Source organism: Tachyglossus aculeatus, chromosome 13, assembly GCF_015852505.1.
Source record: "Tachyglossus aculeatus isolate mTacAcu1 chromosome 13, mTacAcu1.pri, whole genome shotgun sequence".
In the NCBI taxonomy this organism is placed as follows: Eukaryota; Metazoa; Chordata; class Mammalia; order Monotremata; family Tachyglossidae; genus Tachyglossus; species Tachyglossus aculeatus.
The window spans coordinates 16306223-16319795 of NC_052078.1; the positions used below are offsets into that span (position 1 = coordinate 16306223).

The window sequence follows — 13573 nt, forward strand, 5'->3', positions numbered from 1 at the left end:
TATTTCTGGGTAGTGCTAACTCATGTTTAATGAATGCATCAATTGATCATTTAATTATATTTTGCCGAGTCAGAACCCACATTGTTACTATCTACACCTTCTTTCTTTTAAAGGAATCAATTTGAATTAGGTACACTCCAAAAATTTGGGAAGGCAATGGTGGAGTAAGAGGGCTGGCTATGAATACTGTATTTGAGTGTTTAAAAAAATATTTCCTGAGAATTAAAGTATATTTCAAGTACAAGATATATTTTCATACCTTGATAAGATACTACAGGGTGAACTTTTTTGTGTATTAACAAACACTAAAAATGTATATCATTAAAAGGCTGAATTATGGATCTGGAGAATTCTGGAAGGGCCAAAGCTCCAGGAAAGCAGGGCTATGTACAGCAGCCTTTGACCACAAATGCCAAAAGGAAAATCAACTAGGTGTGATATTCCTTCTCAAACAGAGATGTATCTATTGGGAGAACTGGGAGAGCATCTGTGGAAAGGGATTTTTCCTGTAACAGTGCAGTAGACTTTACACCAGGTTAAACAGGGACAGGTCAACACAGCCCAAAAGCCTAAGTACTGCCCATCGCCCCTGGGGAAAAGCTTGAATTTCAGGACATATTTGGAAAAATATGAGGAGGTCACAATGGAATTAAGAGAATAAACAGAGGAGAAAAATCCATGAGTAAACATTCTTTAACGACCTTAGGGTGTGTGGACCATCAGACGAACCATGAATTTTTACTACCCTGATCATCCAGTGCCAAACAATTTTGTACATGTTATAACATAAAGGGGCATCAAGGTCTTCTGCTTTTTAAATGTGATTTGTTACTGGAACTGCCTCTCCACAGAAAACTACTTCTTGATTCTTGCCTTGCCTTTTAATGGTTTTTCAGATTCCTTCAAATTTATTGTATTTAAATTGTTCCTCTGGATAAATTTTTGTGGCATTTCATTTTTGTTTCAGATCTGTGTAAAGATATCCTTTCATGTTCCAATCTGACTCTTGAGCCTTTGTGGTGCCTGGCCCAAGCCTCTACTGGGCTCTCTAATTAGGTTTTATGCCAAAGCCAATTTAGTAAATTGCTCCCAAAGGGCCCTATCTCCACCTGATTTGGGGGTATATAAGAAGCCCCTCCCAATGTTACCACCCTCTTTTTTCTTACCCTTCCAAACAGGGATTTCTTACTCAGAGATAGAAACAATGACATAGCTCTACTCTGTTTATACATTAGAATAAATTAACCATATAACATGAAATAAAATAGTGAAAACACATTAAATCTATAAATTTTAATGTTTTAAATCTACCAGTTAAAATTATTATTAAGTCTTCATTTCCTTACCTTTGGAGTGCATATTTTGTATACTGCCTTTTAAAAATGGTTATACTCTTACCACTTAAAAATATAATTTATGTTAGCTTCAATCAATCATATTTATTGAGCACTTACTGTGTGCAGAGCACTGTACAGCATTTGGGAGAGTACAATGTAACAGATGGTAGGCATATTCCTTGCCCACAGCAAGCTTACAGTCTAGAGGGAGTTTACAATCTATTGTACAGTCTAGTTGTTTCACGTGTATGCAAAGGTTTCTGCCAACACCATAATCCTACTTCCCTTCCATATTTCCAAACCTATATACAATAGAGTATTTATAGTACTTACATAGCTTCTGTATGTTTTCAGTGGGGAAACTGTGATGCAACTTTATAATTTTCAAAAAGGTGACTGATACCAAAGACAAATTTCAAGTTAGATTTTAATGTGAGTCTACCAACTTGATTCTTATCTGAATTCCCTTAGAATCTGTAGGGAATTTGACCTTAACACCATGAAAAATGAAGCTTAAACAAAGTTCGCTAGAAAGCCGATCATGCGTGGATGTGCCTATGTCTGAAAGCACTGCAGTATACCTGATCATGTTGTTAAGTGTTTCTTCTTGTTTTAAGAGAGGGTGATGATCTGGCCTGAATTCTTTTGGAGGTCTGAAGAGAAAGGGGAGACGGAAGAAGGTGTTGGCATTACAAGCCTATTGATTAGCACCCTGGCACAGTGAGAAGCAGCATGGTGTAGTGGACAGAAAGCAGGCGTAGGAGTCCAAAGGTCATGGGTTCTAATTCCAGCCCCACCACATGTCTACTGTATGACCTTGGGCAAGTCACTTCAGTACGCCTCAGTTACCTCATCTGTAAAATGGGGATTGACACTACGAGCACCATGTGGGGCAGGGATTGTGTCCCACCCAATTTGCTTGTATCTATCCTAGTAGTGCCTGGCACATAGCAAGTACTTAAATACCACAATTATTACTATTAAGGTCCTTAGGCTTACTGCCAACTTAATTTTGTTTAGATGAGGCCTTCATGTTCTGGGTTCATGGCAGACTAGGGCTGTGCTGGGCCATGACATTTCTGCAGTGCAGTGTTCTATGGCCTCAGCCTTTTTAAGGTAATATGATTGCATTTCCTAAAATAGACAAATGACAAGGTCTGGCTTTTGGGCTCCACAGCTTCAACCAAATGTCAGGCCATCTCTCATTCTGGGGAAACCCCAGGGTGATTCAAGGGCATGGTAGGGTTCTGGGAGTTCCTGGAATGCAATTCCAAGGATGGCACATCCATGGATCTCACTCCGTGGACACAGAGAAGTGACACCTTCAGCATTTCGCTCTAAGGATGACTGGGAACACCACTGAGGACTGGCTTCAGAAGGTACGCTAAAGAGGCCACTTCCTCAGGGAGCACCCTCCAACAGGGTCACAGCATGGGCAAAGGTTCAAAATTTAAAATCGCCCATTCTGAGAGGCAAAGCTTTGGTGAATGGGCCCCTAGGAGGGGAAAGTGATGGGTCTGGAGCAAGGGCGGTGGCTCGGGGAGGAGACCTGAGGGTCTCCTTAGAGAAATGCTCTAGGTTCAGGGGTTCAAACTGACTTCCATATAAGTTCATTATGCTATGTGAGTATGCACCATAACAAGAAAACATAAGACATGCTAAGTGGTACCTGCAGCCCGACACACAGAATTGTTGTGGGAAGAGGAGGTGAATTTTTCCCTGTCTCAGGTGCCCAGATGCCTGTAGTCCACCCTGGCCCTACTGGAATTTCCCTGCCCACAATCCCAGAGAAGTGATTTGCCAATAATTCTCCTTGTAGGTGGGGAAAACCCAGGAGCCCTTGGGTATTCCCTGAGTGGGGCACTGGGGCAGGGAGATGGGGAAATCCCCAGTGCCATCCATTTCAGAAAGATGAGTAACAAAAAAAATGGGACAGAGTCCCTCGTGTTATGCTATAATGTGGCTTCCTAGATGTCAAGAACCCCCCCTCAGGGTTGCACCTCAAGAGTTTCCAGTACTCTACCAGTCTCAGCTATGGGAGGGAGAGTCAAGCAGAGGCCTACCCATTCCATTCCTAGCGTGGGCAGTGGCTAGCAAGTAGAAAGCAATCTGCTACAAATCAAAACTCACCCATTCTGGGCACCAGCAGCATGGGAGAGAGTCGAGGGCGGAGATTTGAGTTTACTGCATGGAAGGCGGCAATGGTAAACCACTTCCGGATTTTTACCAAGAAAACTCTATGGATACACTACCAGAACGATTGCAGATGGAGAGCGGGGTGTTCTGGGAGAGATGCGTCTGTGCTATCGCTATGGGTCGGAAATAACTAGACAGCATATGATAGACAAGATGTCAAGAATCTATGTCTAGTCTTAATGTGAATCCCCCCCATACTTATTAGACCAGGGTTAGACATACTACGGTTGCTCAATAGACATTTGCTGTCACAAAAATCTATGCATTTTGTATGCTTTGAACAGTACTCAAGCAAACCTGATTCATTTTGAATAAACTTCTATAAAGATGATGCTCTAGAGGCAAGGTGGATGAAAGATGAGGTGCAAATGAGACATTCAGTTTCCTCGATTTCAAAGAAATTCATCTCTAGTATATACTACTGTAAAAAGAAGAATTACCTGCCTCAAGTACCCTGACTGTATTGCTAAATTACTCAAATATTCTTGGGATTGGGATTTCCTGGAGTTATAATTGAATACATTTTCTCCAACTCTTCCTTCACTGATTTAATGGAATTATCATTCACATATGTTAAATATTTTTAGTCAGGATTTCGACACCTGTCTACATGTTTTGTTGTCTGTCTCCCCCTTCCAGACTGTGAGCCCGTTGATGGGTAGGGACTGTCTCTATATGTTGCCGACTTGTACTTCCCAAGCACTTAGTACAGTGCTCTGCACACAGTAAGCGCTCAATACGTATGACTGACTGAATGAATAAAATCTTGATTTCCAGCCTAGGCTGGAGAACATTGTGATTTCTATGACAAGTTGGTCTGAAATTCTGACAGATGTGTTTGTGAGAAATACAATGGCTCAGGACAATTAATACCAGTGAGACACTGTCACAGCTCAAGTGAAGTTACACAGACTAAGGTTTATCAAAGAAAAGGAACAATACTGACTGCAGGGTTACTCTTAGGTCAGCACTCTTGAGTAGTCAGTACAGTAATGCAGCAGGGAACTGCAAACAGAACAAAAAAGTCCAGAGATGGGGGAAGCTGAGTGCCTTGGAACACTAGGAACTAATGGGGAAAAACACCAAAGACAGAAAACTGATAGGGGTGTGGACAAGTGGGTAGAGAGAAGAAAAAGCAGAGATCTTAACTCTCATGCAAATTCGTTACTGGTTTTTGATAGATTTTGACTGTAAATAATTCACCTATCAACTCATTTGTTGATTGATTCATTCAGGATATTTTTTTATTAACAACTGGGTCCCTGTTAGCAGCCTGGCAAAGAGATTTTAGTTGAAAATGTCAGTTTATTTAAACTCAAAAACAACAGATTCAGACAGCCAAAACAAAACTGGAACCAGAACCTCTAGCTTTACATTGAAGGCACACCAGCTAAAGGAATTAAATAACTCAAGAACTTAGTTGGCAGAACGAAGGAAATTCAGAGCAAAAATAGGGTAATAAATATGTCACGATGATGGAGAATGTTTATGCACATTTGTAATTCATGATTAGTTTGGTTTAACTATGATTAGCTTTCGATATGCCACACTTTCCTGGTGAAATGCCTCCTGGAAAACCAAAATTTGCATTATTTCAATGACTAAATTGGCACTAAGAAATAGGGAATCTGACTTTATTTGCAGCAAAGCAGTCCTATAAAGGCAGGTCCAAGAAAACATAAACAAAGATTAAAGCCAGAGAAAATAAGAAAGCAATATGCTACAAGAAATCAGAAAAAAATTACTACTTGGCAGTTCAGTTCACTTATCTTGATGCTAAGAATTCTGTGATTTAGATTTTATCACAATTATGAAATAGAGAGAACTCATCCCACTAGTATAGCTACAGTTGAAGTGGTTGAATAGTATTGTGTTTGAACATTTATTAATTCATTTCCCAATTCCTCAACAGGGGGGTCATCTTCTACTGTTTAATAGGTTCTGAGTTTGTTCTTACAGAAAGTCCTAAAATTCATCAGTGATGATGACCAATATTTCATCTCTCACCTACAAGGTCTTTTTGGTTTTCCTTGCCCCTTTTGGACTGTTGTGACACACTGATTGTTGCCTCTTGCTGACTGGTTGCCTTTGGTTTTACCAACATAAACTTCAATTTCAGCCACATATGTCCATCTTGGTCATTATTTGATAGATTTTTTTTAAAGTGGGCATAAGGAGAAAAGCAAAAGGATAGAGCTGAAGGGGAAAGGACGTGAACATACTGAAGCAAGGCCCAAGATTAGAATGTGTGTGTGTCTATGTAAAGAAACAGCTCTGGATTAAGGATGCTGACTACGTGAAGCAGCTATTTTGGGTAATCCCCAGAGGCAGATTTGACAGTCGGTTGGGGATTGAGGAGTGGACGCTCCTTTACTTGCACTTGACTGCACTCCTACCTAGTCTTGAGCATCTCCTTGGCTCAGAGATCTATACATTGTCTGCACATTGATGATGTTTGGGATGGAGCGGCTGACTCACACTGGCTGCAGATCTGCTTCCAGCACTCCGGCTAGAGCAGAGTCGTAGTCGATAGGTCTGACCAAGTGGGTCAAAGCTGCCCTGGAGCACTCAGCTGGGGGCTCCAGCAGGGAGGAGGTGTCAACGGTGGGGATCAGTGGACTGGTGGTGTAAAAAGGCTCATCAGGTGGACTTCTGCAAAATGCTGACTAGGACAGCATTATAATATGCTGTATTTGCATGCACCTTAAAGTAACAAAATCATCTAGTATTATACTGCTTTGCCCACCTTTGGCATGGAGCAAACAATTTATGAGTTGGAAAAATCCTCTCTCGACTTCTGCCTGCTTTGTACCCTCTGACTTTGCCCTCAGTCTGACTTAAGGTGTGGTGAGTTTTCTCTCAACTTAATCATTTATTCGTGGTAAAATAGAACTTTGGGAATTTATGATTTTATCCTTTTTCCAAATCAAAGCTTTCCAGTAAAGGCGCCCCTGTGTTCCGAGATCTAGTCCCAAGCAAATGGTAAAGGGCCTCTGAATCTCTGAATCAATCCTTGCGGGTATGCAGCTTGAAATCTCCTTTGGCATTCTTTTTCTATTTGAATCTCCTCTGGCAATTTTTTCAGTTGTAATTGTGATTAAAACAGTAGTTGCTGGCCATCATTCTGTGGGAATGTGGGGATGTGGGAAACTGCGTGCATTTATTGGTGAGTCCTGGCCAGACTCTTTACTCCCTGACTAAATTCCTTCTGAGTGCTCTGGGTATACAGCATGACTAATCCTTTTGCTCCTGATTCAGTGTAGTTCAGTGCAAAGGACCCGGCTTCAAAAATCATACAAGTTCAACATATGGAATGGGTAGGGGTGGTGAGTGTTCCAACACCTCAGGGCAGCCCTGTATATTTGACTGCTATCCATTTTCAGAAATTCTTTTCTATGATCAATTTGAATAATCCTCAACGTTACAGAGAAATTTCATTGACTGAGACTATAGCACTGGATGTGGAGAGTGATAAAGTAATTGTTTAATCAAATGGCATCATGTCAGCTGTCAGAAATGTTAAAAAGTAATCACAAGCACCATGCCCTCATACAAATTCCAGACTGATTACCTGAACAGAAGTGTAGGGTGCTAAGTGCTTTGGCTTTCATGCAAGATTTTAAAAATACTGAGTTATGCAATGGATTGCCATTCTAACAGGATATTATAACCCATACATTGCTAAGACTACAACAGTAAAAAGCTTTTCATTCTGCTCAGCCAACTAGTATTTGCTGATGGATAAAAAGCACCTGCTTCTGTAGTAAAGCTGGCAGAATGCATAAGAAACCCCAGACTAAACAGCCCGAGCTTGTAGCATGCTTAAAATTATTTTGACTTCTGAAAGCTAACAAAACCCAAAATGACTATGCTTAGTGTCTGAAAATTTGCTGTTTTTTGTTTGTGTCTGCCATGAATTCAGGTGATCCCTATTTTCCATTAAAATAATAAACTTGATTTTTCCTGTAGGAATTAAGAGAAAATGTTTTGAGGAGTTAAAAAAGGGATTACTTTTGGGAAACAAAGTTAATGATGAAATATGTCAGGTTAGCTCTACTGCAATAAAAATCTGTTTTAGACTAAGGTTGCTACCAGAAATATGACCCTCAGGAGACCAACACCTCACTCAGGGAAAAGAATCAAGTATTATATTGCATGCAGAATTTAACCTCTAGTGGATCATAAAGACAGATAAATGGTTAAAGAAGTTGAATAAAATACACAATGAGAAATACACAGAACTCAACAGGAGTTAGAAATGAATGGATAGTGTTACATGAATTTTACTCAGATAAAGCATTCTCTAGATGCCACTAAGAAATGATAAAGTTTAACAAACTTTAGCCTGTTAGATGGACTCCCACATGAATTTGAAAGTCCCAGAAGCCATAGCATTTTGTGAACGGATGTGAATCCATTACGGTAGCACACCTCTATTAATTTACTAAAAATATGAACATATGAGGGAAGCAATGCAACAACCTTAGAGAATACAGGAAATTCAGAATTCTGCCAAGTCCTGACTCAAAAGAAAACCAGCTCAGAACTGCATAGTTGAAGCACAGCCCCCCAGTTCTTCTGGGTGAAAGGTAGGGGAAGCTCTTCTCCCCACTACTCCAAGAGATCACATTTACATATACAAAGAGAATCACTATCTTAAGATGATATGACATCAACGGATTACAAACTTCATCAGGATATAAAAATACAGACAGAAAACTGAACCTCTTCAAAAGCTGCACCAACACTAAATGTGATCCAAATCAGCATCCAAGAGCAGAGATGAGGTTGATTACCAGGGTTCCTAATTCTGTTCTCGCAGAATTGCCCAACAGTGTGTAATCAAAACCAACTTTAACTGCATATTGACTTGCAGCGAGCAACAGAAACATAATTATAATATTTCAGTCCATCATTTCCAACCAGATCTACAAAACCGTCTATGAAATCTAGGGAAAAAACATTTGCAAGAACATTTAACTCACATTCCACCTCTTGGGGGCAAATGTCTATTAATAGAAGAAGGAGGGATGTCACTGTGAGGGGATGAAGTGGAGTCATATCAAGGAATGACCGAGATGAAGAGGAAACATTGCTGAAGATCAACTCAGGGACGATACATGCACTACTTCAACCACACTTCAGAGGAAATTTTTCTTTCTATTCAAAAACACATTATGTAACGGGTTTCTTTTTGTAAGTTTGAAGTCATAGGAGCCCATAATAAATTCATATTACCTCCAAGGCGCCATCTATTTGAGGGATAAATTAAAAAGACAACATTAAAAACAAACAAACAAATCCAAAAACCCTGCAGTATTCTATTCATACCGAATTGTGAATTTGGAATTCAGGTAGCTACCTCCTATGTAAAATAAGGGGAAATCAGATCTCAAGATATACTCTATTTGTTATATTCATCAGAAAAAACCAATGTATCACATTTATAAACTATACACAAAGGCCCTAAGACAATTGAAATAACATGTGAAATTACAAAAACACATTCACGGCCCAAAGTTTTCTCTTTCCTGTCACTTAGATACTTAAGATTTTCTTACAGGACATTGATTGTGCTTTGCCTCTTTATGTGCAATTTGATTTCATTTCCCCCCTTTGGTAGAGATGAACATACAAAACCCTGCCAAAAAGTAGTCACAACACAATCTACATGTCAATTTTTGCATAACCATTTCCAAATGGTGTTTATGACTGCTATGCAGTATTCACAGCCATCAGTTCTACTATCAAAAAAGCCTCAATTATTATCTTAGTGGAAAAGTGATTTTATGAGTCCTATAATATATCAAAAGTAAAGCATATTTGTAGGTTTTTTTTTTTTAAAAAAAAGCAGCTTATGACCAAATAAATTATTTTATGTGGTTTAGTTTTGGTTCAAGAGGAATGGCCACAGAGAAAATTCTGATTAAAAGAAAGCAAAAAGTTGTTTTGGTTTGCTCCAAAGAAACCCGGGTAAGTAAATTTACTAAAAACTAAGCTGAAATGTTTTAGTACAAATAGAGGAGACATTTCCTATTCTTTGTACCTGAAACCACATTGAGGAAGTCCCCGTTTTGCAGCTGCTTTTTCAGGTGAAGGACTTCCCTCCTTCTCTGCCAACATAATTGATGTCTGATATATGCACAGATGTTTGGGTGTGGTGCATTATGTGGGTCATGGAAAGATTAGGCTGTTCAAGTATTACTCAAGTTGGGTTTTCACTTAGAATGTTTTATTACAAATCAGAATTGAATAAATATCCTGAAGAGATTTAAGCTTTACTTTCTGTATTTGTCAGGGGTGACACATTAAGTTAGTCATACTGAAGGGATGTGAATGAGATATGCATATTACCCCAAACACCCGCCCCCACCAACCTCACCGAGTAGTCCAAGATGATGCATGTATATCAGTTTCCTTACTTTCCTCACAGTAAGTCGCCGGTCTGCTTCACCATACCCCTCCTCCCCATAACTATCTGTTTGGGAAAAGATAAGAGATACAGACTTGTTATCTTGAAGTTATTTTTTTTTCTGTCTTTATCAACAGTGACAATGTGCATTTCATGCTTAAATTCAATGATGAGTGCCAGGTGAACCTTAAGGGGGTGCTTTCTGGGCCCTGTCCCTGAGAGGGAGAGGTTTGCCAATCTGTGATGCACCAAACTTTTCTGTGCAAGCTACTCCTAGAATTTTAGATACTGAAAGAGTGAAGGAAATCCCTAATTTGAAGCACAGGAAAGGAAGGTGAAAGAAGTGAGAAAAGTGGGATATTTAAGAGATTATTCCCCTCTAGGCTGAAAGCTCCTTGTGGGCAGGGAATGTGTCTACCAAGTCTGTTGAACTGTACTCTCCCAAGTGTTTAATAAAGTAAGCACTCAATAATTACCACTGATTGATTGATTATAAATTACTGACCACAGAAATTTAATAAATGAACCTCACAGGGCCACTAGATGGAGGTTAAGACATCATAGGGAGGGTGGAGGAGGGGGGCTCAGCACGCCAGCGCAGAGCTCTAGAACATTAGGTCCAATCTAGAAATGGTGGCCCTGACCTAGAAGTGAACAAAGGTGAGTGACATGCTAATCTGAAAGAAGACGGCAGGATGGTGCTAGGGGATCCCCAACCCACTAAGAGGGCTGCCCCATTCCACATGAACTGGCATTTTATAAAAATTCCATGAAAAAAAATCTCTGCCAAAAAAGGTCTTTTCAGGGCTTGTATTTTGAAACCATAGACATATCTAATTCTCCTTAAAATTTAGAGGCTTCCAAGAGGCAAAGCAGTTGAATTTCTACAGGCCTCTCATGGATGGATTCTGTTTCCACATACAGAGGGCTTTTATGAGGACACACTTTCACTAAATGGAGTTATTGAAATTACGAATTCAATCACAGAAGGACCACTGCTGCCCAATGTAAAACACCCCAAACTCCCCGGTCATCACAGTCCCTCCTGGTTGCCTCCCACTCCCTACTGGAAGTGAGGAAGGAGTGGTAGCAGTCAAATGGCTGGTGAGTATGGAGGCGCCTATTGTTACAGACTGACCAGTTCCAGGCCTGGGGAAAAAGAGTAAGATTAGTTCCTGCAGTCCAGGAAATAGAGAACCTGGTTTTTCCTGCATCAAACGACATACAATGCAACCATCAGCTCTTCATCAAGGTAGCAGTTTCAAATACCCAGTCACTGCTTGTTATTTTCAATTCCCAGACCGATAAGGACATGGGAGAACTGGCACAAGCTGCATGTTTCCCTAATTCTGGGATTGCATATGTTGTTCTTATCTTTTTTTCACAGCATTGGCAAGGGCTTCCCTGATTTTGAAGGACATTTTCCTCTTCTTCCCTCATTCTACTGGCCTGGCACTCATCATCTCATTTTGGCACTAATTTTTATGCGCCCACGGTACTGACTTCCATGATTATCAATAGAACGTCTGGGATATTTTCTTAGGCAAGTCTAGGCCAAATATTTTATGAAAGGTACAATAGTAGTAATATTAGTAATAGTATGGGTAAATGCTTACGTGCAGAGCACCGTAGTAAGCACTTGGATTATGACTTTCAGTCCTTTCCTGAAATCTAAAAATCTCTCCTTGTGCAAGCCATTCCTAGAATTTTAGATACTGGATGTAGCCTTGGGCAACTTTTCTAGTCATTTCTACTCTACAAACTCTCATTTTGGGAGGGGTGCAAAATGGCTTTTGAAATGATAAGCTTGAATTTTGCTGGTGATAGTCAACTTGTAATTTTATACGTTTCGGTGATGCATTTACAAAATATAAATCCCAAAGTCTTTTTTTTTAAATAAAACACTTTTAAACTTTACGTATAGATTGACTACTTATACATGGACTAACAAAAAAAAACTTTATGCCTCTCTGACGTGTGACAAAAGATTGTTCTGCTTCTTAGAATGAATGCTTTAGGGAGGAAAATGGCCCAAGTGACTAGAATACGGCATTGATGTCAACCAGTTCCTTAATCGAAGTTCTTGGTTACAAGGCCATTTGACTGCTGGGGGAATGGGGGATGCAGAGGTAGAGGAGAATAATTCCTCCTTCCCCTCTACCCCCACCAAGTAGCTCCAAAGTAGAACCTATCCTAAGGACACTAAATTCAAAAGGAAAAATAAAGGGAAACTATGTTAATATCTAAAATCAGGACAGTGAAATAAACCAAATTTTTAAGAGAGTCATGCTTGATGAGGATTAGAGCTAGTTTTAACCCCTTTGAAGAGCTGCTACTGAAAATTTTCTGAAGACAGACATGCCTGTCAAATTCTCTCAAAAAAAAAAAATTATCAGTTACACACTTTTCTCCTGAGATTGTGGGTGACCATTTGGAGCACTTGAATCTTCCTTTTTTTTTTCCTTTAGGGATCTAAGAGTAGAAATATCAAACATGCTCAATTATAGAACAACTCCACGTAGCTTGAGCTAAATGAGGGCACAGATCCAAGAGAAGTTTTTAAGAATAAAGCAGAATTATATATATATATTGGAGATAGGAAAACTCTCTCCATCAATTTCTGGGATTATTATGGTCTGACCCATGATCTTTCTGAAGAGTTCAAATTCCAGCTCCACATCTTCCTGCTCTGGTCCTCAACCTACCACCTTGACATTATTTGTATGCATCCATGGTAGTTAGTGAGTGACTATCTCCATGACTCTAAATAGACTGCCTGAGAACATTTCTTAGGCAAATTCCACACCAAATATTTGAATAAAGGCATAGAAAAACAAAATAGGATTTCAGAAGAGGCCAAAAAGTCCTAAATCCTGCCTTGAGCAAGCTCCTCCTGAAATTCTGAATAGACTGATTTTGGGTTCCTTTTTCAAATATTTAGATTTTAAGACTGTCAACTTAGTTACTTTTAGGTTACAAACAGAAATGTCTATTTTGGAGCTATATTTAAAAGCATTCACACATTAATCTGGAAAGTTACCCCTGATTTTGCTCTATTTGCTGCATCAACCACTTCAAAATTTACAGTTTGGAAGGATGAAAGATTTGGGTCATTTGTAGTGTACTGGTTTTCATAATAAAGACCTGAAATATACCACCACCACTACCTCTTTCTCTTACACTACTTTTACATTCTCCATTACTAGCATTTTAATATTCACTTAAATTTAAAATAAGGGAAATAGCTACGCAACAATGTTCAGTGAAATAAATGAAAGTGCACACTAAATTAAAGAAAAATTGCTTCCATCTTAAAGGTCAGATATTCAAGAACCAAAACTGGGATGGATCAAAAAGTTATGGATATGGGAGGGGACAAAAACCTATAGAAGGCAGTTGAAATATTTCATTTAATGAAGAAGCATCATCGGTGGGATATCCAGGTAATAGAATAAAGGCTATAGGTCTCCAGGTATCCTGGTCACTACCTTCCTGTAGGATTACCCCTTAACTAGCCAAGAGAGATAACTATATTTAGCCACTGATAAAATTAACATAATGGCATAGATACAAAGGACATTTAGGTAGGAAATGTAAGACCTGGTGGTGTTAACATTTTAACCTTAGG

At 39.4% G+C, this 13573-nt stretch overlaps 1 protein-coding gene across 11 annotated transcripts in view; it reads right to left on the minus strand.

Moving 5' to 3' along the window:
- Nucleotides 1-13573, minus strand: part of ZEB1 (zinc finger E-box binding homeobox 1) — a 165782-nt gene that overhangs the window by 80252 nt on the left and 71957 nt on the right. For 7 of the 11 annotated variants that reach the window (XM_038755528.1, XM_038755527.1, XM_038755534.1 and 4 more), the window contains one exon: nucleotides 9916-10011. The exons of the other annotated variants lie outside the window; for them this stretch is intronic. In XM_038755528.1, the coding sequence (XP_038611456.1) occupies nucleotides 9916-10011 (96 nt within the window). The remainder of the gene's footprint in view (nucleotides 1-9915; nucleotides 10012-13573) is intronic. 11 annotated transcript variants of the gene reach the window in all.